A 20,730-nucleotide genomic window follows, 5' to 3' on the forward strand; every position below is an offset into this window, starting at 1 on the left:
TGTGCTATAAAATAAATGGTGTTTTTGAGTTGATGTTTGTGGTTTTTCTTTTTAACTGGGGTTTGGCACCATCTACTGACAGAATGAAGACGGACTATCTTGACCTAAATTGGTAGGATTGAAGATGATGAAGTTCGATTACATGTCATTACTACTGGGACCAGTCCAAGTCTGCCATGACACTTTTTTAAATTAAGGTTTGATTGATATTGGCAGTGGGATATTGCTATAGCTAGGTCAAATAAGGAAAGAAAGGAAGAAAGAAAGAAAAAGAGAAGGAAGAAAGAGGTCATCTAAATTAGTTTATATTAAGTTTCAGCAATTGGTGTTACAGATCTTAAAATGTTTTATGACATTGCTTGACATCATTATTTTTTTATATATTATAAGTCACTTCCTCTCTTTTGACACTGAATTTATATGAGAGACAGTAAATGAAACTACAATAACAGAGTTTTGTATTTCTCCTCCAGGCTTGTAATACTGCGAATAAAAATACTAAATCAACTTATTTCAGGGAGGCAAAATATAAATAAATTATAACGCAATTAGTAATTAATGCAGAAACATTCAGAGAATAATTTCATTGAAAACATTATCAGGATGAGTACATTTCTGTTGTTGAATCTGATTTGTCTTTTTTATGGTTTGAAAAGCTTTTCTAGTTTGAATTAAAACTGTCAAAACTTTCATTTGAAATGAATCCTCCTAACTCATATTAAATATTTCCAGAATTTACTTTGATTATTAACCACGCTTTGGTCGCTTTCGCCACACGCATCGAACATTACGTCATAGCTGCAAACAGACCAACCAATGGGGCGCCAGGAAATTTGAATTCCTCGCCTAAATGTTACCCAGAATGCTCTTCGCTGGTCAAACTTGTAGGTTCAACCACCTTTTATTTCAATAACAATTCACTGATGAATAAGTATTCAAAGTATTACCTATCAAGAGTAAGGAATAAACAGTATGGAGAGTCAAATAAGATAAAAATAAAACACTATATAATTCCTAACCATGAGTGAAGAGCGTGTTGCTGCGTCATAGTACGAGAAACGGTTCCGGCGTTCGCTAAAAAGGGCTTCTGCTTTGTTTAGCACGGGAGTGGTGACTGACGTCATCGCTCCCGCGGAATCGCAATCAAGAGATTTCGGAAGCACAATTTTTATATCAGGGGCTGCTGGTGATCTCTGTCCCGGCGTCCCGCCCTACCATGTTACAGGAAAAGCGATCGATCAGCTACGCCAGGGTAGTAAAATTCTGCGTAGAGGTTTATATTCCGTTCACGTCGTTCTGAACTTCTGATAAATTGACCTTCTAATACTGAAAAATGAGAATCTACGTTCACAGGGGCAACGACCAGAAACAACAGACGCGTAATGGCGTCAGTTTGAGATTACAAATAGACCGTGATATTTATTTAATCGATAACCAATACCGATATTGGTTATTAGAATGAGATCATAACAACTGTGATACAGCAGATGCTGCTTAATAAACATTTTATTCATAAATGCATCGCAGCGGATTGTCATGGTTTACAAGAGCGGCAAACTGTTTAGCAGGAAGTCAAGCTAGATCAATGTTTGCGCATGCGCAGAAGCGCTCCATATAATCTAGGGCTGCGTTTCTCTCCAAAAACGGTAAGGACGGGCTTATTTTTAACCATGTGATTAAAAAAATGTTTTTAGCTGTAACGCAGCGATCGGTCTCATGACAACATTTGTTGCTAGCTGCGGTAATCTCCGGTTACGGGAGTCGTACACCCAGCCAGGCGCGTACGGAACGGAGGGGCGACGCCGTCGCCGCGCCGCGCCGCGCCGCGCCGTTGCTTGCTGTACGTGCTGCCGCACAGTGAGACGTCATTTTGAGGGGGAGCGGAGTCTTAAAATGCAGAGTTACGAAAGGACGTACGGTTCAGAGACGGGCGGCACGTAACCGTCACACTGTAACGGCGACGCTTTGCATTATTGGCCCGTTCCCCTCACGTCAAGTTACGCCCTTGCGTTGGTCGCAATGGCTGCCGGCGCGTCTTTATCCGAGGGGCGCTTTAGGATGTCGGCGGCGAGAAACTTACTAACCCGTTCGACTTTGGGGAAATAGTGAACCAAACAAACGGGCTTGCCGCTAATGGAGCTGTGGTGTTAATTACATGTTACAAAACACGAGCGAACCTCCTCCGGCCGTGCATTTTGTTAAGAAAAACAACACACTTTTCATTAAAAGGTTATTTCGAGCGACGAAACAAAACTATTTACTCATGAGTGAATGTTTTCTCGGCTTTGAGTGAACTCATTGCTATAAATATAAATATTATCCCAAAGTTGGAAACCATGGAAATAATAATAATCTTTTTAGACAGATTTGTTTAGCTAACAACTCTCATAATAACTGCATGAGAACGTTTCATTTAAAACCACAGCTAGCTGACATGAGCTAGCTAGCTAGCTAGCAACGCTGGCTACCTGCATTACATGGTCTTATTTATTTATTTTTAATGGCTGAAGGTATAAACAAAAAGCTATATGATGACATAGGACCCCCCCCCCCCCCCCCAATTCAATAACAACAAAACTATTAAACTCTCAAATTATTTTGCATTTTGGCTAATAAAATCTGTTATCTGTTGTTAAATAGCAAATGGTAACCTGACATGAGCTGGCTGGCTACTGTCTATCAAAATAAGCTACACGGTTAATTTTTGTTTGGGGTTTTATTTATATATAGCTTAATTTAACTAAAACAACAATCCATTTAACTGAGAAATAGAATGTACTTGGAAGAAGTATAAAATAGGTTATCCAATCATAACCAAACTGCATCCCGCTATTTCTCTGTGCAAGTTGTGAGTTATTAAACCTAAAAAAATAAAAAATAATTTGTTTACTTCCCAAAAACAAAGAGTCATTTTGATCTTTGTTTTTTCCCGTACGACTGCTTGCAGGACGATGTCCTGAAGAAGCGTATTTACTTCTTACCAGCTTGTATTTGTTTCTGTTTTTTCTTTATTCTTTTAGATGAATAAACTCCAGCGTAGCTGTTCTATGAAAGCAGCTTCCCTCTGTTCAATCTGAATGAAATGGCAGCCACAGAAGAGGTCACTGTCTCCATGGGGGAGGTAGTGGTGGTTCATGCTGGGGCTGAGGGGGACGCTGATGACCCAAATAAGACTCAGGTCATACTTCAGCTCCAGCCAATCACCACTGGGTATGTAATGGAAGAATGAGACGCCTAATTGACACATACAATAAATATTTTAATTGTAATTCCCCCCCCAAAATACTATTCCTAAATGAATAAATAGACCAAATGTCTTTTTTTTTTTTTCAGAGATGAATCTGCTGAAACAGATGCAGCTGTCGTAGCGGTTGAAGCTAATCCAGGTAGGACATCATCACCTCAAAGATACATCCAAGCTCCTCCTGGTCTCCCTGCGTTCATATGCCAATATCGTTTTGTTATTTTAGAACAATCCGAAGCAGACGATGTTGAGCTCGGTTGTCCCATCACGTGTGGCGACCTTAAAGCCATGTTGCTGGTGAAGAAATTTGTCTGCCCAGGAATCAACGTAAAGTGTGTGAAGGTTGGTATCAAACTGCACCATTTCACCGTTGCTCTGTCAGGTCACAAACAAACCATTTGCACGTGGTCGAGTGGAAATAAATCCCATATCTTGCACAGTTTGTGTCTAATGTTACAGTGCATGGCTAAAAGGCAACTTGATATCATTAGTATGTACCATAAACACGCATCATGTCATCACTTAACCTCTACTTTCCACTAGTATGAAGACCAGCTGATCAGCCCAAAGCAGTTTGTTCATATTTCTGGAAAGGCCACATTGAAAGATTGGAAAAGGGCCATTAGGATGGGAGGAGTCATGCTCAGGTGACATGTTTTTGTTGTTGTTGTACAAATGTCTCCTTTTATTCAATGTTCTGACTAAAGTTTGGTTGTTAAGTAGAGCATTACAATCCCAGTCTGCATGCTAGCTTTACTGTGGAATGGGCCTGGTGAAGCGAACTGAGACATGACAAAAATTTAGATATTAGCAGGAGAAGATGTTCTGCATTTTTGGACTGGAGGAACCTTTTCATCGTCCTGAAATCTTTTTCTTTTAAAGAGGGATATTTTTTTCTCTGAAGCTGGTCGAAACCAAAAATTCAGCAAAAGCATTCTGGACTTTTATTAATCTCTGTGTCCGTGCAGTAATGCAGTAATGTCTGCTGAACGTGTAAATACGTTCTTTAATATTATGTAACCATTATAAAATGGAATTTTGTTGTGTGTAAAAAGTGTAAACATAATGACAAATAAAATATAATCTTAATCTTATATCATGGCTTTACCACCATCAACTTTAAAAGGGAACAACTCACTGAAGCACGATCTGGAATGATATTTTTGCTGCTGCTCACAGGCTCCTTGGCGGCTGAACGTTGTTTGCTTGATTTGAAACACTCAGTTTCTTTGCCCACCAGGAAAATGATGGATTCTGGTCAGCTGGACTTCTACCAGCACAGCACGCTGTGCACCAATACATGTCGCAGCACCAAGTTTGACCTTCTGATCAACAACACGCGCTTCCCTCCTGACGGAACCGGCCTTTCCATCTCTGCATCCTCAAATGGTGAGAAAACGGGCCGTAGCTTGTGGAATGTCAACCAGGTCGCATTTCTGACTGATTTTACTTTATCAGCCTTTTGTCTGACAAAATAAATGATCTCCAAGCTTAGGTGGGGCATTTTGGATTTGTCTCGGTAAAAAGGTAAAATAATGTAAGCATCGTGAATGAAATGTGGCATTCTTAATGAGGTCAATAGTATAAGCAATAATAATTACCTGACCAAATGCATCCAGATTCATGCAAATATTTAAGACATTTGCAATCACAGTTCTCACTGAATATTTTCTTAAATAAAAAACTGGTTCCACACATCATAGCATAAACTCCTAGCCCTTTAGCTTAAATATGCTACATATTTTTTAATAGTGTTTTTCTTCTCCTAACAATATCAATTCCTGAGAAATCAGACAAACTTGAAATTAATGAGTTGGTCCAACATTTAAAACTCAAACTCTTGCGAACATACAGTCACATTTCCTGAGGCCTAAACTGTCACCCTTAACATCCAAATGCTCAGGTAACAAACACAATGTGTGTCGCTTTGTTTGCATTGCAGCTCAGGTGGTCCTGGGTAATGGCGGCGTAGCGGGCGAGGACAAAGGAGAGGCTCTGAGTGGGAAGGCGGACTGGAGCCCGATCTCGCTGGAGTCTGCAGACCAGAAGGAAACTTACGAGATCTCAGGTTACAAAGAAAGCTCATCTCAAACGCAGCGATCATTTCTGTTGGGAGATCCCCGACAGCGAGTGAGACTTCGTTGTGCTTATCTGTCCACAGAGGACACCCTGAACTTCTGGAAGGGGATAGCCGACGTGGGTTTGCTGGGTGAAGTGGTGACCAACATCAGCACGGAGCTTCTGGAGCTGCTGAACGGCGTGCAGCAGCGCAGGGAGGCGGCTGCCTTACAGGACACAGGTATGAAGCCGTTGCACTATTAACAGGAGTAGGGCTTGCTAGAAGGCGCGTGAATGGGAGACCGATGGAAAGCTGACTGACTACTGTCCGTCTGCTTTATCAGCGATGACTGAAATACATGTGGATGTGTGCAACAGCTGCATTTGTTCCTGTTTTCGGACTGACCAAGTGACCCTTTGATTGATTGCCACACTGATCCCAGATTCCTGTCTGGTAGAGGTGGCGGTGCTCAGTAATCTCGCCCAGGTGTTCGGCCTGCTCGACTCGGTGAAGAAGATCCTGGAGAGGAGAAAGCAGGAGACCGATCCCTGCCAGGAGGACATCCTAAACGCTCTCAGCAGTAAGTAGGAAGCCCTCAGAGAGCCTGTAGCTGCTCCTCCGAGGAGGTGAAAAGCCCTCAGAGAGCCTGTAGCTGCTCCTCCGAGGCGAAAAGCCCTCAGAGAGCCTGTAGCTCCTCCTCCGAGGCGAAAAGCCTTCAGAGAGCCTGTAGCTCCTCCTCCGAGCTGAAAAGCCTTCAGAGAGCTTGTAGCTGCTCCTCCGAGGCGAAAAGCCCTCAGAGAGCCTGTAGCTCAGAGGAGGAGGAGGCGAAAAGCCCTCAGAGAGCCTGTAGCTGCTCCGAGGAGGTGAAAAGCCCTCAGAGAGCCTGTAGCTGCTCCGAGGAGGTGAAAAGCCCTCAGAGAGCCTGTAGCTGCTCCTCCGAGGCGAAAAGCCCTCAGAGAGCCTGTAGCTCCTCCTCCGAGGAGGCGAAAAGCCCTCAGAGAGCCTGTAGCTGCTCCTCCGAGATGAAAAGCCTTCAGAGAGCCTGTAGCTCCTCCTCCGAGGAGGCGAAAAGCCCTCAGAGAGCCTATAGCTGCTCCTCCGAGGCGAAAAGCCCTCAGAGAGCCTGTAGCTGCTCCGAGGAGGTGAAAAGCCCTCAGAGAGCCTGTAGCTGCTCCGAGGAGGTGAAAAGCCCTCAGAGAGCCTGTAGCTGCTCCTCCGAGGCTCGTCTCGAGTCGTCAGTGATTGGCGTATCCCTACCCTGTTTACCTGGATCTGCCTCAGGCCAAATTAGTCTCAACACCACCCAGTCCGTTGAGCATGGAGTCCAGCTGCTAGCATCTGGAATCATTTGTTCATCATCATCGTTTATGAGGTACTAACTGCAATAGGAGTTTTGCTTCTATTTGTCATCTCTAACCCTTCCTACCTTTCCCAGATGCATGAAATCCATTTTTAATGCCTCTGAATCTGTATTATTATATATTGGTGGCTGAGCCATCTTTAATAATATCAGGTCCTTCGTTCAGTAATTTCCTGAACCGCTTTGTCCGTTGCCGGGTCGTGCTGGAGCCTATCCCAGCAGTTTAACGGGCGAGAGGCGGGGCACACCCTAATGTTTCTGAATCAGCTGTCGGGATTGACCGGCCCTCATTCTCAGTCCTGCGTTGTGTTTTCTGTAGACCTGGAGGTGCAGTTGGAGGAACAGAGGAAGCAGCAGCGGTTGCGAGCGCTTCTATCCTGCCCCCAGCCGGCCAAAAACAAAACTCACACTAAGCGGCAAACCAAGCGGCCTCGCCTGCAGAGGCCCGCCTCCACCACCACCCTCCTCGCCTCCGCCATCAACCAGCAGGCCGCTCTGCAACCGCAGCAGTTCACGGTCCTTTCCCCCATCTCTCTGTCGTCCGTGGGTCAACCGTTCACCATGACGGGCCTGCCCATTGCCACCCTGGCCCAGTCCCCCAACACCGTCACCCTGCTCCCAGCCGGCTCCCAGCTCTTCACCCGCTACATGGTGGCCGGCGATGGCAAGGCAGACACCATCACCCTGCACCCGTCCTCCGGCCTCACGCTGGTGGGCACCACCACCACCGTGCAAGACTCGGGCCACCTGGAGCTGGTGCAGCTGAGCCAGCAGGCCGGCGGGGCAGAGGTGGTGGAGGGCTCCGTGCTGGTGCAGCAGGAGGCGACGACGCAAGGCCAGGCGGAGGCCGTCCAGGAACACACGGTCATCGAGATCAACCCGAGCACAATGGAGCAGACGGTGGGAGTGTTGGCGTTGCAGTCGGGCGGAGACGGGACCGCCATGATGGTGCAGAGCGGGATGGAGGTGACGGTGGCCACGGGTGTGGAGGAGACGCAGTGCCAAATGCAGGAGGGACAGACGGAAGGGGTTCAGGGGCTGCGGCTGGACGCCAGCGGACGGCTGTCAAATGTCCAGATCGTGGTGATCGGAGACAATACTCAGGAAGTAAACAAGGTCAAATGAAGGTCACACGCCTCGCGTGCGACTCCGAAGCAGGTTTGGGCTCAAGCTGCCACAGACTTGAAACTTTATTACACAACAAAGACCAAGCATTACGAAATATTGTTTTGTGTTTTTGTACATTCTCTGCTCAACAGTTTGTTTGTTTGTTGTTATTGTCGTCTTTTTATTTAAACCAGGAGGCATCAAAATGTAGGATGTTAACTGTGTGTTTTTTGTATTTGAATATAAAGAATGTTTATGCTTTATGACCAATTGGGTCCCATATTTTCAAATTTTACCTTTTTTTTTTTTTAGTATTTTTCTGGCTCTGGTAATGGCCTCATTTTCACAAAGCCCATTACCGTCATGTGAGAATGTGTCAGTGTTTCTAAAGGTTAGGAGATCAAACCAGTTTCCAGATCACTCTCAGGAGAAGCTCATTTCTACATCCGTCACATTTTGACCTTTCACAGTTGGGCACACAGTTCCTGTCCAATGATTATAGATTAATCCCGACATTTTGGTTGTACCCGCTTTCAGTTTTACCTTTTTAAAAATAAATTATAGTTCAGACTTTACCAAAAATCCCAAACCCCCGATCAGAGCTCTGTCAAATTCCTGCTGAGCTACGAGGGAACTCTGTGATGCTGCACCAAAACCTGATTAATGGTTGCATAACTTTTCATCTGTATTAACATCAAATGTTACCGCGTAAGAGTTTTCCTCCTGCTTCACTTGCAGATGCTGCGCTTTAGTTGCTCTAACTTTAATAAAATAAAATAAAAAACATTGAGAATTTTTAAACATTCTGCAGACACAAAGTCCGCCCCGAGTCCGGCTAAAATATTCCCGATTCCTCTTGAGATTCTAGGTTGCCTCAGTGAATATGAATCTAATCAAAATGCACAGAAGCCGCAGCCAAAGCTGTCCGTGATGCTGCTGATGGCTCCTCTCCTCACGTCCTTGTATCCGGACTCGGTAGCGTCGGGCTGCTGTGGTTCGGACCTGTTACCAGTAACGGTGTCGCTGTCACTCGAGGCTGGGATTATTTGCACTCTGCTCTGAGCTGCGTTGTTTCTGCACTGTCTGCTGTCATTTCCAGCACCAAGGAAGCATGTTTGCAACAATGGCTGCTCTCTAAACGCTTCTTGCGGATTGTAACCACACTGTTTGGTGTGCAGCGGGGTTGTTTTTTTCTGTGTGTGTGCTTGAAGGAAGTTATGGACTCATTCTCTATTATTCATCGACTACTTAATCTTGGTCGATAGGTCATTTTGAGCTGCTGTACCAAGTGTCAACATATGAATTATATATTCAAATGTAAAACTCGGGATGCCTGTATTTTTACACTTGTAGTGTCTTATTTATTAGTTGCCTAACTGAAGATGTGGTTCTCAGTTCGAGGTTCAAACGGAAAAATTAATTTATACTCTTGACTGTAATTCACGTCAAACCAAAGGCCCAAGGTCTGTGCGAGAAATGTGCGTTCCCTGTAATTTAATTCCACAGATGGGGATTATTTTGCATACTGACTTTGTAGTGTGTTTTAATATTGGATTAAACATGAAAATAAGTCTGCGTTTGTGTCCACTGCTCTCCACCAGATGGCGCTGTTCATTCATGCCACAACGGCCTCACACGGGCAAAGAGGGATCCAGTTGCATGTGTCCTGACTTTGCCATGCATCAGGAATATTACACTCTATAGTGTAATGTGCACCGTCATCGGGGGGGGGGCTGCCCGCGATGGCGAGTCCTCCCCTGGAGGCCGAGCCGTGCTGGTGCGGCACCAGTTTGTGGCCCCTCGCGCTCCCAGCCAGCTCTGTATGAGAAGGATTTCACTTATTAAGCTCCAAAACCAAACGCATGCACAAACCGGAGGGGCGGAAACGGCGTGGGCGGGAAATGCCAACAGGAATTGATCTGACGTCAGGAGCTGAATTTGAAGCTGCTGGGGGCCAGTTGATGGTATAAATGAGCTGCAGAGGTCAATTGTGTGGCGTGGGAGGAAAGGACACTCTGTCCAAGTAAATAATAGACACATCGGCTATAGGCTGGGGTTTCACATGTGCACAAGATGAAAATAGGAGCCACCAAAACAACCAGTACTAAAGGACCGGACAGACTTGAGAGCAGGGAATGATATTTTGTCAGGATTCCCCTAGGACCCTGGTTATATCAGGTTTTCCTGAGTGTGTCGCCTTTTAGTCGTTAAACTTTATAGTCAGGACAGCTCTGTAGTATGTGAGGAGAAAAAGAAGCTCATAAGCAAAGTGTATCGGCTGTTGGTTAATGATGTGCTATAAAAGTTTAAGGATCGTCGTTGTCTCAGGGTGAAAATTTGCCTCAAGGCCTTCAGAATTGCGAGTCATTCGCGTCTGCTGTTGAAATAAATTGTGATGAGGTTGTTGATTGTCATATTTTTTTTCTCCAACATGTCGGGTGTATTATGACACGTCAATTCCTTCTAACGTGCCTATGTAGCTGCCTGCATGCTCATTTTACCATTCATTGACCATTGGATGGTCCCCTTGATGCTGTCACCCGTGCATTCGTTCGCACCGTGTTTGTGCACAGGGCAGGTGTCACCACGCACAGATCTGAGAACAGAGCTCTGAGGAAGCAGAATATTGAACTTGTGAGCATCCTGAATGGAACACACACACACACACAATTTATTTTTAGAGAGTCATAAGATGCAACTTTGACCGAATCAAGCTCAATAAAGACCATTTCATTTATATTTCATTGTGTTGTAAATAAAATGCACACAAACTTTCACGTTGCTGTCGCTTGGTAATTGGTCAAAGTCCGTCACACTGACTCAGACAGGCAATTTAAGTCAGAGGCATTTTACTCCTTCAGACGGGAAGCCAAACTGAATTTGCTTGTTGATTAACTTGGTCTGGACAAAGGCATTAAAGTTGAATCTAAGTAAAATGAGGTGTTTCGGCTCTGTTAGCCGCCATGATATATAGTAGACAGATGATGGTGATATAGAGCAATCTGTCTGCTCCAACTTATTTCACCATTTCAACAGGAATCAGCAATAATAAACGGCAAAACCCCTGGAAGAAATGTGAAGATTTAGCTCTTTATAAATCTGACATTAAATATTAACAAACATTTTACTTGTTTAAAAAATGTCCAGTTTTGCCACATCGTTACACAACCAGCCTTCAACCCTCTTCCAAAGTGCACCTTGCCTTTGTCAGCATCTGAACACGCTTCACACTACAGTGGTTGTCACTGTCGCCTCACAGGAAGAATGCTCTGGGTTCAGCGCCCAGACCTGGGTTGTTATTGCAAGTTTCTACATGGGTTCCCTCTCGGCTCTCCAATTCCCTTCCCACAGACAAAAAAAACTTGTGCTGTTGGTGAATTGGTGCATGAAGTGTTTTCCTCTATGATGAACCGGTGACCTGCGGCTTGTCAGGACCAAGCTGTCCTCTGAGCCTGCAAAGCACAAGATGTCCCACAAAATAGAGGGAATGAGCGTGTATTTCATTTGATCGCCCCACTTACACCACACATGGAGGCAGAGCACATCTAATTAATGGTGAATATGTCTTATTTTAAAAATGCAGGACACAACATATGTTGCCTGTGGAGAAAGGTGTTATTTTCATGTTGATATCAAGGTGATTTGAGCCTTGGATTAACGACTGAAAGCAAAACACGAGTCAAAGTCGTACGCTTTAGAACGCCAAACACGAGAGAAAGGCGTGACACTCGCAAATCAAACACCACCAATTTGGAAAGGGACGTACAAACACTCCACTTGGACTTGTGTGAAGGGGATTTGGGGCTGTGAAGGCTGCTGTGATAACAGCACAGTCAAAAAGGATCAACCTTGTCTGATTTGTTTTCTTCTTTTTTTTGGGGGGGGGGGGGGGGGGGGGGGGCTTGTGGAAGAGGACTAATAAAATAAAACTTCTGCAGCCTGCGACGCCCAATGCATCCCTCCATCTGCCAAACATGTTGGTGCAAACCAGCAGCACGAGGCGTTAGGGTTGGTCTTGACAAGCTGACAGTGAAGGGGAGGGGCCCCCCAGAGCAAGGTTTGGAGCTCATGAACAGAGGTGTTAACCCTGTCGTCGGGCTGGGAGATAGCGGCGTTCTTGTTGACACACACACACTGAGGCGGGATTGTCACCCTGTCTGTCAGGGAAGCATCCTATCTGCCTTCCCTTATCTCGCCACGAGGCAGCCAGGTACTCTGCAGGCGAGATCTGCTGCAGCTTCTCATCCCCACAAATCATGCCACTGTCTATGTGCATGTTATTTTATCATTTTCTCCCAGAATCTATATAAACATATGAATTTCTGCACATGCACTATTCCCAAAAACCCGCCAGTATTGTTTGACAGCGTGCCCTAATCCAGTGAAGTCACAAGGACACAATTCTCTAAAAAAATTAAAACATTTTCTAACATCACTGACAAAATAAGGATTTTTGTCCCTTTAGCAGAAACATGCCTTGTAAGTGTTATTAAATTGTGCGTTTATATTGTCATGAGTTTTGTGTATTCAGCTCATTTAAATTCTGGGATCTTTCACAGAACGGGTCCTTCCATCAACAGGGTGCAGGGATTGCCAAATCCGTCTTTCTAAGCAGACAACGTGGGGACTGCGCTTTCAGAAAACCGTTTTATATTTTCTTTATTATTAGCCTATTTTATTTGAAACTACAAAAATGCCTTGCTGGATGCGTCTGTGAGTGATAAAAGATGATGGAAGTACCTTCCAGGGTGTTCTTTGAGCAGAGCAAACGTGATGAAACGTCCTCTAAGGTATCTTCACAGGGGCAAATGGCTCTCTGGGGTCCCCTCGTGGTAATGTGGTAAAGTGCGCAGATGGGTTCCCTTACATTGAATTAAGGTGCCCTTCATTGTGCCCTTGCGGGGTAGAAATGTGATGCAGCACCATGCAGGCTGTCGACATGCTCGGAAATAAATTCTGCATTAAATGGTGAAATGATAATTACTTCCCTTTGTGCTTTTACCTCTGCCATGTGGTTATGTTTTTGACGGCGTCTGTGTGTCTGTCTGTCTGTCTCTGTTTGTTTGTTAGCAAGATAACTGAAAAGGTGGTTTACGGACAGCTCTTAATGACATTTTGGGGAAATGTTACCAGGGACAGATGATTACATTTTGGTGATGATCCAAAAGAGATCCTGGATTCTGGATCACTTTTGAAATCTCCGTTGCAGTCAAAGGAGCTTCAAAATTTGTTCCTCAATATCTCGGTTGATTATTGACCGATCTTTATGGAAATGGACACAGCCATGTAGGGTGGGGGCCTCTATCCCACCGCCGAATTGAATTCAGATCGGATCCAGAATGGAGTAAGTAAATAATATTTAATTCTAACATAGAAAACGCCATTTACAGATTCAGAAATCTGTTAAAAATACACAACTTCGATTCACTTTTACTTTTCGTGGTTTGGTGTATAAAGATACCAAGAACAATTTAGAACCTTTCGATGATGATCCAGATCACCATGTGGACGGTGTAAATCCAAGTCTCCGAGTTCTTTTCTAGTAGTTACTGTGGTGCAGTAGCTGTAGCATCCATGATGCAAATTTAAATCTTAACCAGGTTTTCTAATTGTTTCATCATAAATACATTACGACTCTGCAGACTGATGCCCCACCACATACAGCTGGTGCCTTTTAATGTTTCTTAAAGTCAGCCGGAGTCTGCCAAACAGTGCGCTGCTGTCAGCTCAGGGGGACGGCCGGCCTCGGAGCCAGAGGGTGTGATGGTGGAGTCTAAGAATAATTAGATTCTGTGGAAGGTGCAAATTATAAATTATGGAATATTTGTTTCATTGCCAGGGATTTTCAGGCTAATTGACGAGCACTCTCTGAATAGACTCAGCCTCATCCATGGTAAAGTAAGGTGAGATACAAGCTTTTCTGAATTCATAAATTTTCAGCAGGGATTCCAGAGTGGAGGCTTTGAGCGGATGTAGCCCACGGGCCGCCATCTGTTTAGCACTGACGTAGTGGATATTGGATATCTGAAGGCCCAGCTTGTCTCACAGTGATGCTTTGTCAATCACTGTCTCATTCTGACACAAAACAAAGAAAGCACCCAAGCAGACTGGATTTTAAAGCGGCGCCTCCAGAGGAAAGGCATCAACATCATTATGAGACGATCAGAGCAAAAGCTCAATTTCATTTCCCGTGTGAAAGAAGCAAAAGCACATCATCATTATTATGATTTTTTTTTACATTCATGCTCAGAATGCAGAGAAAATATCAGCCGCTAGAAAACAGCATCCAACAGGTTAAAAATAGATGAAAATAAGCCCCTGCACAAAGAAGGCACACTGGAGTAAATGAAGCGCACAGTGCAAAAGAAAAAGGTTAAAGCGCCTGAGGACATGAAGAGGCGGCATGGAGGTGCTTTTAAGGGGATGGACAGTCATTCTGTATTTCAAGGTCTGAGAACAGCAGAAGTAGAAGGAAAAGAGAGAAGTCGTGGGAGCTGGTCATTTTCATAAATTGTCAGTTACTACGAGAAGCTGAAATGCAGAAACAAATTGATGAGCATAGAACATGAGGATTTCAAGGCTTGTCCATCTCTTGTTAAAATGTAGATGGCAGAATTTGATCAGCAGCAGTGGGACCAGCATGTTGTACCGGGGGGGGGGGGGGGGACGACGACGACTGGAAACAGGAGAAAATGAAACTGTTGTGACATGTCCAGACAGAGGAGAAGGCTCAGTGCTTGCATCCATCAATGTCTGTGCAATATTTGTATGCTTGTTAATTTTTTGCAAGTGAAGAGAATTACTCCCGATAAAAATACGCAAGCACAGAAACGCAGCAAAGGATGTCTAACAAGTCATTAGTTTGCATGTCTTCCTCAACATAAAGTAAATGTCTGTTGATTTGACATTTACTAGAATCAATGCTTAACGTGCAAGAGACAATAAATGAATGATGGTGAAGCATGGGGGTCAGACTTGATAAGCCTTGGCTTCTTTCTATCCCTTTTCCAATGAGTCAAATGTGTATTATATTGAAGCTGGATTTTTTATATTTTATTTTTATGGGTGTTTTATGTATGTATAAGTATGCATAATTTTCTTTGTCGCATTCTAAATAAATATATATATATAAAGACTAAACCTTTTTTTAAACTGGAGCAGTCAGCTCAGCGTGGGTGAAGGAGGTGATTTCAAACAATGACTCACCCTGCTGAACTGCAGTTTATAAAACATCTTAAAAATGTTCTTATCTCACAAGTTGATATTCTGATGCACACTCGATTCTAAAATGAGCCGTGTTTGCATGACAAGGAGATGAGGCACTACTTCCCGTCTACTGCTCCAGCACGAGGCATACCGTACCCTTTCACTAGTGTCCTTAGTGTGTGCAAGTGTAACACGCTCCAGCATATTTGAAGGTAATAAATTGATGATAATAATAAATGAGCTGTTCTTTTGCTGCGTTATTAATGTGACATCTCCAGGGTTGGAGAATAATTTTCTTACAACCATTCCAGGAAAAGCCATCGCTGTCCAATGGGAGCAGACACTCGGAAGTTATTCATTTCATCATAGAAATGTAGAACGTTCATAATTCCTGAGCAATGATTAAATCAAAGCATGCTTACAGGCCTTTTTTTGTTTGAAGATGAATATCAAGATGAACTCAAAAAGATGTGCATGCTGTCCGGGTTTTTGCGCCACCCTCCGTCCGACGTTTTCCTGGTGTTAGCATCACATCTGCCAACATTTCTTCAATCATCTCATTCGACATCATTTTTGAAAATGTATTTCACAAAAACTCTTGTCGCATCAGCCTGGCAGGGGTGCAACTTAGGCTAAAAAAGAAATTCTGGGAGGCATCACTGCAAGCACAGCGGTGCTTTGAGTCATATGATAAAAGGTGATGATGTTTAGCAGGGACAACGTACAGTGTACATCTAACTTCAGTGCGCCGGGGCGAGGTCGTGTGCAGGAGGTGCTGCACAGCTGAGGGAATGCCATTAGCTTTGTAGGGGGAATGCTCATGAATCAGAGTGCTTGTGAAATCCAAACTTTGAACTCCATCAAGATTTAAGGGATAATCGGAGCTTGCAGCGACTCCTCCTGACACGAGGATGCCTGCTTCACATTTTTTACTGGCGATACAATCATTAAAAACAGCACAGGGATGCCTCGCGGGATGCTTAAAGACAAGAGAGTTAATTCACAGGAGCTTGCGAGATTCATCGTCTCTGAATAATGAATGAATATTTGCCGGCATTCATTCAGGGTGGCAGACCAGCTAATGAACTCGTGTGGCTGAAAATATCAACTCATATGTGTGTGTTTGGAATACAGCTCATTAAATGTGCACTAATAAATTTGCTTAGATAAAATGCGCATTGAATTCGAGTCTGCTTTTATTGTGACATCACAGAAATGTGAAAGACATCAAAGGTTCTAGTCAACAAAAACATTTTCCACTGTTGCTTTCCGGAGATTGTTTTTGTTGTTTTTGTTGTTTTATTTTGTAAGACCTCACCTTAAGCCTTTTTTATTCTGATTAGTTTCACCTGTGCCTCGCGTGCCCTGTGTATTAAAAGGGAAACATAAAATGGTGAAAAGTCACAGACCTTTTTTTTCCTCAGTAGAGAGACTCCGATCTTCTGAAACAGAAGCCAGGGGTTCTTGTTTTCCTCTGGTTCCCTGTGAGGTCACTGAGGTCACATTATGTGGGGGGGTCAGTCGGGGCAACCAAACCAGCTTCCTGAAAATCCAGAAGCTTTTTTTTTAAATAATTAATTAATAATTATGTTAAAGGCCAAAAACCAAAAAGTAAAAGTCTATTTTTCTTCTTATTTCTATATTAATTATTAAGAGCTTTATTAATGTTCTTATTTTGCAAATCATGCAAACATTTTCAGGAGCTTTCAAGTTTTCCCAAAACTTCTTCAAGATAATTTATAGTGAGTTTTTAAACAAATTTGAAAACACATTTTGTATCTGTCTGGCAAAGTTTTCAGAAAATAACTTTCAATAATAAAAAAACAACAACACATATTTGTTTTGGGGTGTTTTTTAGACAGTGTAACAACCATTAAATACTTTAATCCAAACCAAATCTTAAGAATCACTTTATTTAGTCCTCGAGAAAAATACATTATTAACATGAAGATTTGAAAACAAGGGGATGGACACAGCGAATCCTCAAAATCCTTACTGCCCAACCGCTTGTGTCAAAATATCAGCGCAACACGAATATTTAAGCAGATTCTCATTCATCCAGTTGATGATAATCCTAAAAGGTTGAATAAAACACAAATTATTTGTCCAGCTACTTTTGATTAATCCCAGGATCATGGGATCTCTCTAACAGATCCCTCTCAGGACTCTTAATTCATACTGCACTTCTTCTTTCTCTTTCTTCAGGACGGGTGCCGCTTGATTGATGCATTGTTAATTGATGGAAGAATGGGAGATTTATGGGAATATATTTTAACGTGAGAACAGCAGAAGAATAAAATGCAGGAGAGGACAAACCTCTCCTGCAGGTGAGGACCATGCTGTTATTCAAATGACTTCTGATGGTAAATCCACAAAAAGAATGCAAAAATACCCCCCCCCCACACACACACACTGCCATGAGGGACTGATATTTTTAGTATTGCCATTTGATCAACCTGACTGGTCACCATAATGAGGCGAGGGAGATGGAGACCGGTTCCTTTCACAGGTCAGTGGGCTGACAAAGCCCAGCGTCCCAGTGTGGAACGGTGGAGCTGTCTGCTGGCGGAGACTCGCCTTGGCTACGTGTGCCTGTGTGGAAGTGATCTGTATTCACCTCCGCTGTGCTGTGACCCTCTTCTGTTTAATATGGGCCTGCTGTAGCCTCCCCGCCATCACCTGGCACCACTGAGTTCATTCTCAGTGTGTGTGTGTGTTTTTTTTTTATCAGCACCCCTAGGGGCATATGTAATTGCTCCGTGCTGATGAGAACAGACCCAGCTCGAAGTACCATCTCATACCGCAACAATTACACCAGGGGAAGTGAAACCCAGTGAAAATAAAGAAACTACCCATTGCTGCATGAAAGACTGCAGCCTTGCCTCCTCCTGCTGAGGCTCTAAAAGTCAAACATCTCCTTGGGGATAAAGAGTTTTTTTTTTAAAGATGTTAATACCGTCTGTGGATGACTGAGGTGAAAATCTGACATTTGAAACCTTTTATGAGAAAGTTTTCTGGCGCTTGTGTTTCTGTGTTTGTGTGTGCAGCTATATTGCTGTGGCAATAAAGACATAGAAAGTAAAAGTACTTCCTGCGTAGGTGAAATGTGCACAAATAGGACATTCCGAGCGGCGCCCTTGCCCAGCTCGCCGCTTCTCTGTGTATGAAAATAAATGCTGACGAGTTTTGAAGTGGCTGGGGCGCTCGGGCGTCAGCCAGGGAAGAGAGACGGCACTCCAGCATGGCAGTCCGTTGCGCCTGGTTTGCATTGAGATGCATGACACAGCCCTTTACCTCGGCCTCGTACCCCGCCGCTATGGCCTCATGGTTGCTGCCGGAGGGGGGGTGTGGGCAGCCGGGGCTCACGGCCAAGGTAGCATGTCTCCCCTCTGCATTCTACTGTGACGGCTGCTGATGCTGCCCTGACGCTACAAAACGCCAGCCTGCATTTGTTTTCATCCATCGTTGCACTTTTTCTTCTGTCATTTGCAATTTTGAATTTGAGGCTGCTTTGGCATGTGTGAATGTTCTGAGTGACTCTTAGCATTTTGAATGCTGCTGAATATTTGAAGGGGCCGCCTGCCAAATGCGCTTTTTTTTTTTTTTGTCTTTTTGCTTGCCCTTAAAATGTAATAACTTGGCCAGTGATTGCATGAGATGCCCTGCAAACAAAAACTATCACGCTCCTAATCCATCAGCTGCCAACATCAGTCCTGCTGCACGTCCTGTCACTGTGCGCCCCGGAGATAAATATTCAGCGATGATGAGACTAATGCAAAAATGTTAAAGCTGTGGGGGGCTATGTGCATCGCCACTGGAAGCATGCTAACTGCTCAATGCAAAACTGCACACATGCTGTCGTTTAGGTGTGATTCTGATTTTTAGAAGCTTCATAAACTGAATTAGGGTGGAAGAAATGGCCATGTGCACATGCACTTTTACATATCTGTTAATCATGAAAGTCTCTGGAGTCAACAAGCTGCACAAATATTCAGATTTACCTGTTTGGTGTATTTTAGAGTATATTTAGATGCCTGATCGACTGTACAAGTGGAGCTACATGTCAACTATTTACTGCTTGAACTGGTTGCTCCTTGTTCAGTTGGAACAATCACTGTTAAATAATTGTTTGATTTGCTTGCTCTTCCCATCACATAACCAGGAAAATGTGTTTTTACTTCCTTTGTAAATGGTTACTTGAAGCTAAGAAGAAGTGCCTCCAGTTGAAAAATTCCATATCCATATTTACCCTCAAGAAAAAAAACTGAACTACAATCTGATCTAAGATAACTTTGACTTTTCATCACTCAAACCACTTTGGATGCAAAGAGTTTTTTATGAAATGCTAAAATGAATTTGTTTCCAATTCAGTGAGTGCAAATATGGATGAGATTTGTGTGCATTCACCCTATTTATGTGCGCACCACTCTGGGACGATGTTTCCAACTTTTTATTGTACTCACAGGGCCAAAGAAATACATTTTATTTATGCTTTGTAAAGTTAGATATTTCTTTCACTGCAGGATATTATCTGGATTATATATTTTACACTACTGAAAATCATGAATTTAGTTAAGTGGAGTTGCGATAAAGCACCCAGACTATATGTTGTTCCACTTTTCTCTGCATTTTCAACCCATAAAATGTTAACAGTTTTTGGCTTAAAAACATTTAGTCATGTAATGCAAATGGGACTGGAGGCTGCATTTTGCTCGACTTCATGGCTTGTGTAGTTTAAAAAAAATGTAATGTGAGAATACCGTTAGTCCTGACATCTGGATTTACTCCAGAGATACCAGTGACACTACAAGGCTCACTATAGTTCCATAATTAGTAAGTGCTGGTCAAAGTGTTAGCTTTCTACCAGCTGCAGAATAAACTGCTTTGATATCTCAGATGTTTAAAACTAAGATTGTAAAAAATAAAACAAATGCCAATCGCAGCATTTTTGTCACACAAACAAGAGGCTGGTCACGACAGATCAAATCTATAGATGACAGCGACACGGCGCTGGGGGGCCCCCCTCGCCTCCGGCAGACTGACTTCAAATGATCTGACCTGACTGACCCGGATGAACACAAATTTAACTGAGGGACAAATAAGTCTTTATCTATATAGTCTGCATTATGCTGGTTTCATGCCAACATTTTTCCTGCATTTGTCTTCTCCCCGCAGAGGAGCTGAGCGACAGCCGTTATTATTGAGCTGCAGGGGCGGCGAGGAACTGTCACTACAATTTCAGGCAGGCATTTTTGGGCAGGTTAAAGCTGTGAACAAAACAGAATAGATGCCATATCATTAGAGTAGCAGCACAGTTCTGTTGGACCTCGCCTTCTGAAGTGTGGAGGTCTCGGATGAAAGTCCAAATGTGGCATTCGAGATGGAACCGTCTCAGAAAGACGGCTTCCAAGCGTTCCACTGTCCACTGTTTTTGCTCATCCATGTATTCTTCTTGATGCATAATGAAATAAATTCCTCTGCTTGAGACGTCGTTCATCTCCTGATGTCTCCTCCCTCTGCCTCATGAGAACTTCCATCACAGAAATAATGCATTTTAATTTTGACATGTTTTATTAACATGGATTCTTAAGCACATTTAGATGTGAAATAACTAGCTCGGCGAATTACCCTCTTAACTGAATTAATTGAAGCATTTCACAGTATTTCTGACTCCACGGGGATCCGGGGGTTGAGAGTGACTGCTGCAAATGCTGTTTGCAGGCATGACAGCGCACACTCCTTATCAAACCTTTT

General features: G+C 43.5%; 1 protein-coding gene and 1 non-coding gene across 2 annotated transcripts; both read left to right on the top strand.

The window, feature by feature from the left end:
• Positions 1–1,076: 1,076 nt before the first annotated feature.
• On the top strand, positions 1,077–1,209 carry LOC137903554 (U11 spliceosomal RNA). Its single transcript, XR_011105775.1, has one exon. It is a non-coding gene; the product is annotated as a U11 spliceosomal RNA (small nuclear RNA).
• Positions 1,210–3,082: 1,873 nt separating this feature from the next.
• gmeb1 (glucocorticoid modulatory element binding protein 1) lies at positions 3,083–7,788 on the top strand. Its single transcript, XM_068747456.1, has 9 exons — positions 3,083–3,210; positions 3,334–3,386; positions 3,471–3,586; positions 3,788–3,891; positions 4,485–4,633; positions 5,187–5,312; positions 5,406–5,543; positions 5,746–5,883; positions 6,983–7,788. The coding sequence occupies exons 1-9, from the start codon at positions 3,083–3,085 to the stop codon at positions 7,786–7,788; spliced, it is 1,758 nt and encodes a 585-aa protein (XP_068603557.1).
• Positions 7,789–20,730: the final 12,942 nt, after the last annotated feature.

This window comes from Brachionichthys hirsutus, chromosome 13 (assembly GCF_040956055.1).
Source record: "Brachionichthys hirsutus isolate HB-005 chromosome 13, CSIRO-AGI_Bhir_v1, whole genome shotgun sequence".
Lineage (NCBI taxonomy): Eukaryota > Metazoa > Chordata > Actinopteri > Lophiiformes > Brachionichthyidae > Brachionichthys > Brachionichthys hirsutus.

Excerpts from the sequence above, each read along its gene's own strand:
- gmeb1 (XM_068747456.1), top strand. The coding sequence starts at position 3,083 with ATGGCAGCCACAGAAGAGGTCACTGTCTCCATGGGGGAGGTAGTGGTG. Across the intron at positions 3,892-4,484 it reads ATGGGAGGAGTCATGCTCAG|GAAAATGATGGATTCTGGTC; the intron begins GTGACATGTTTT and ends TTTGCCCACCAG. Across the intron at positions 4,634-5,186 it reads CATCTCTGCATCCTCAAATG|CTCAGGTGGTCCTGGGTAAT; the intron begins GTGAGAAAACGG and ends TTTGCATTGCAG.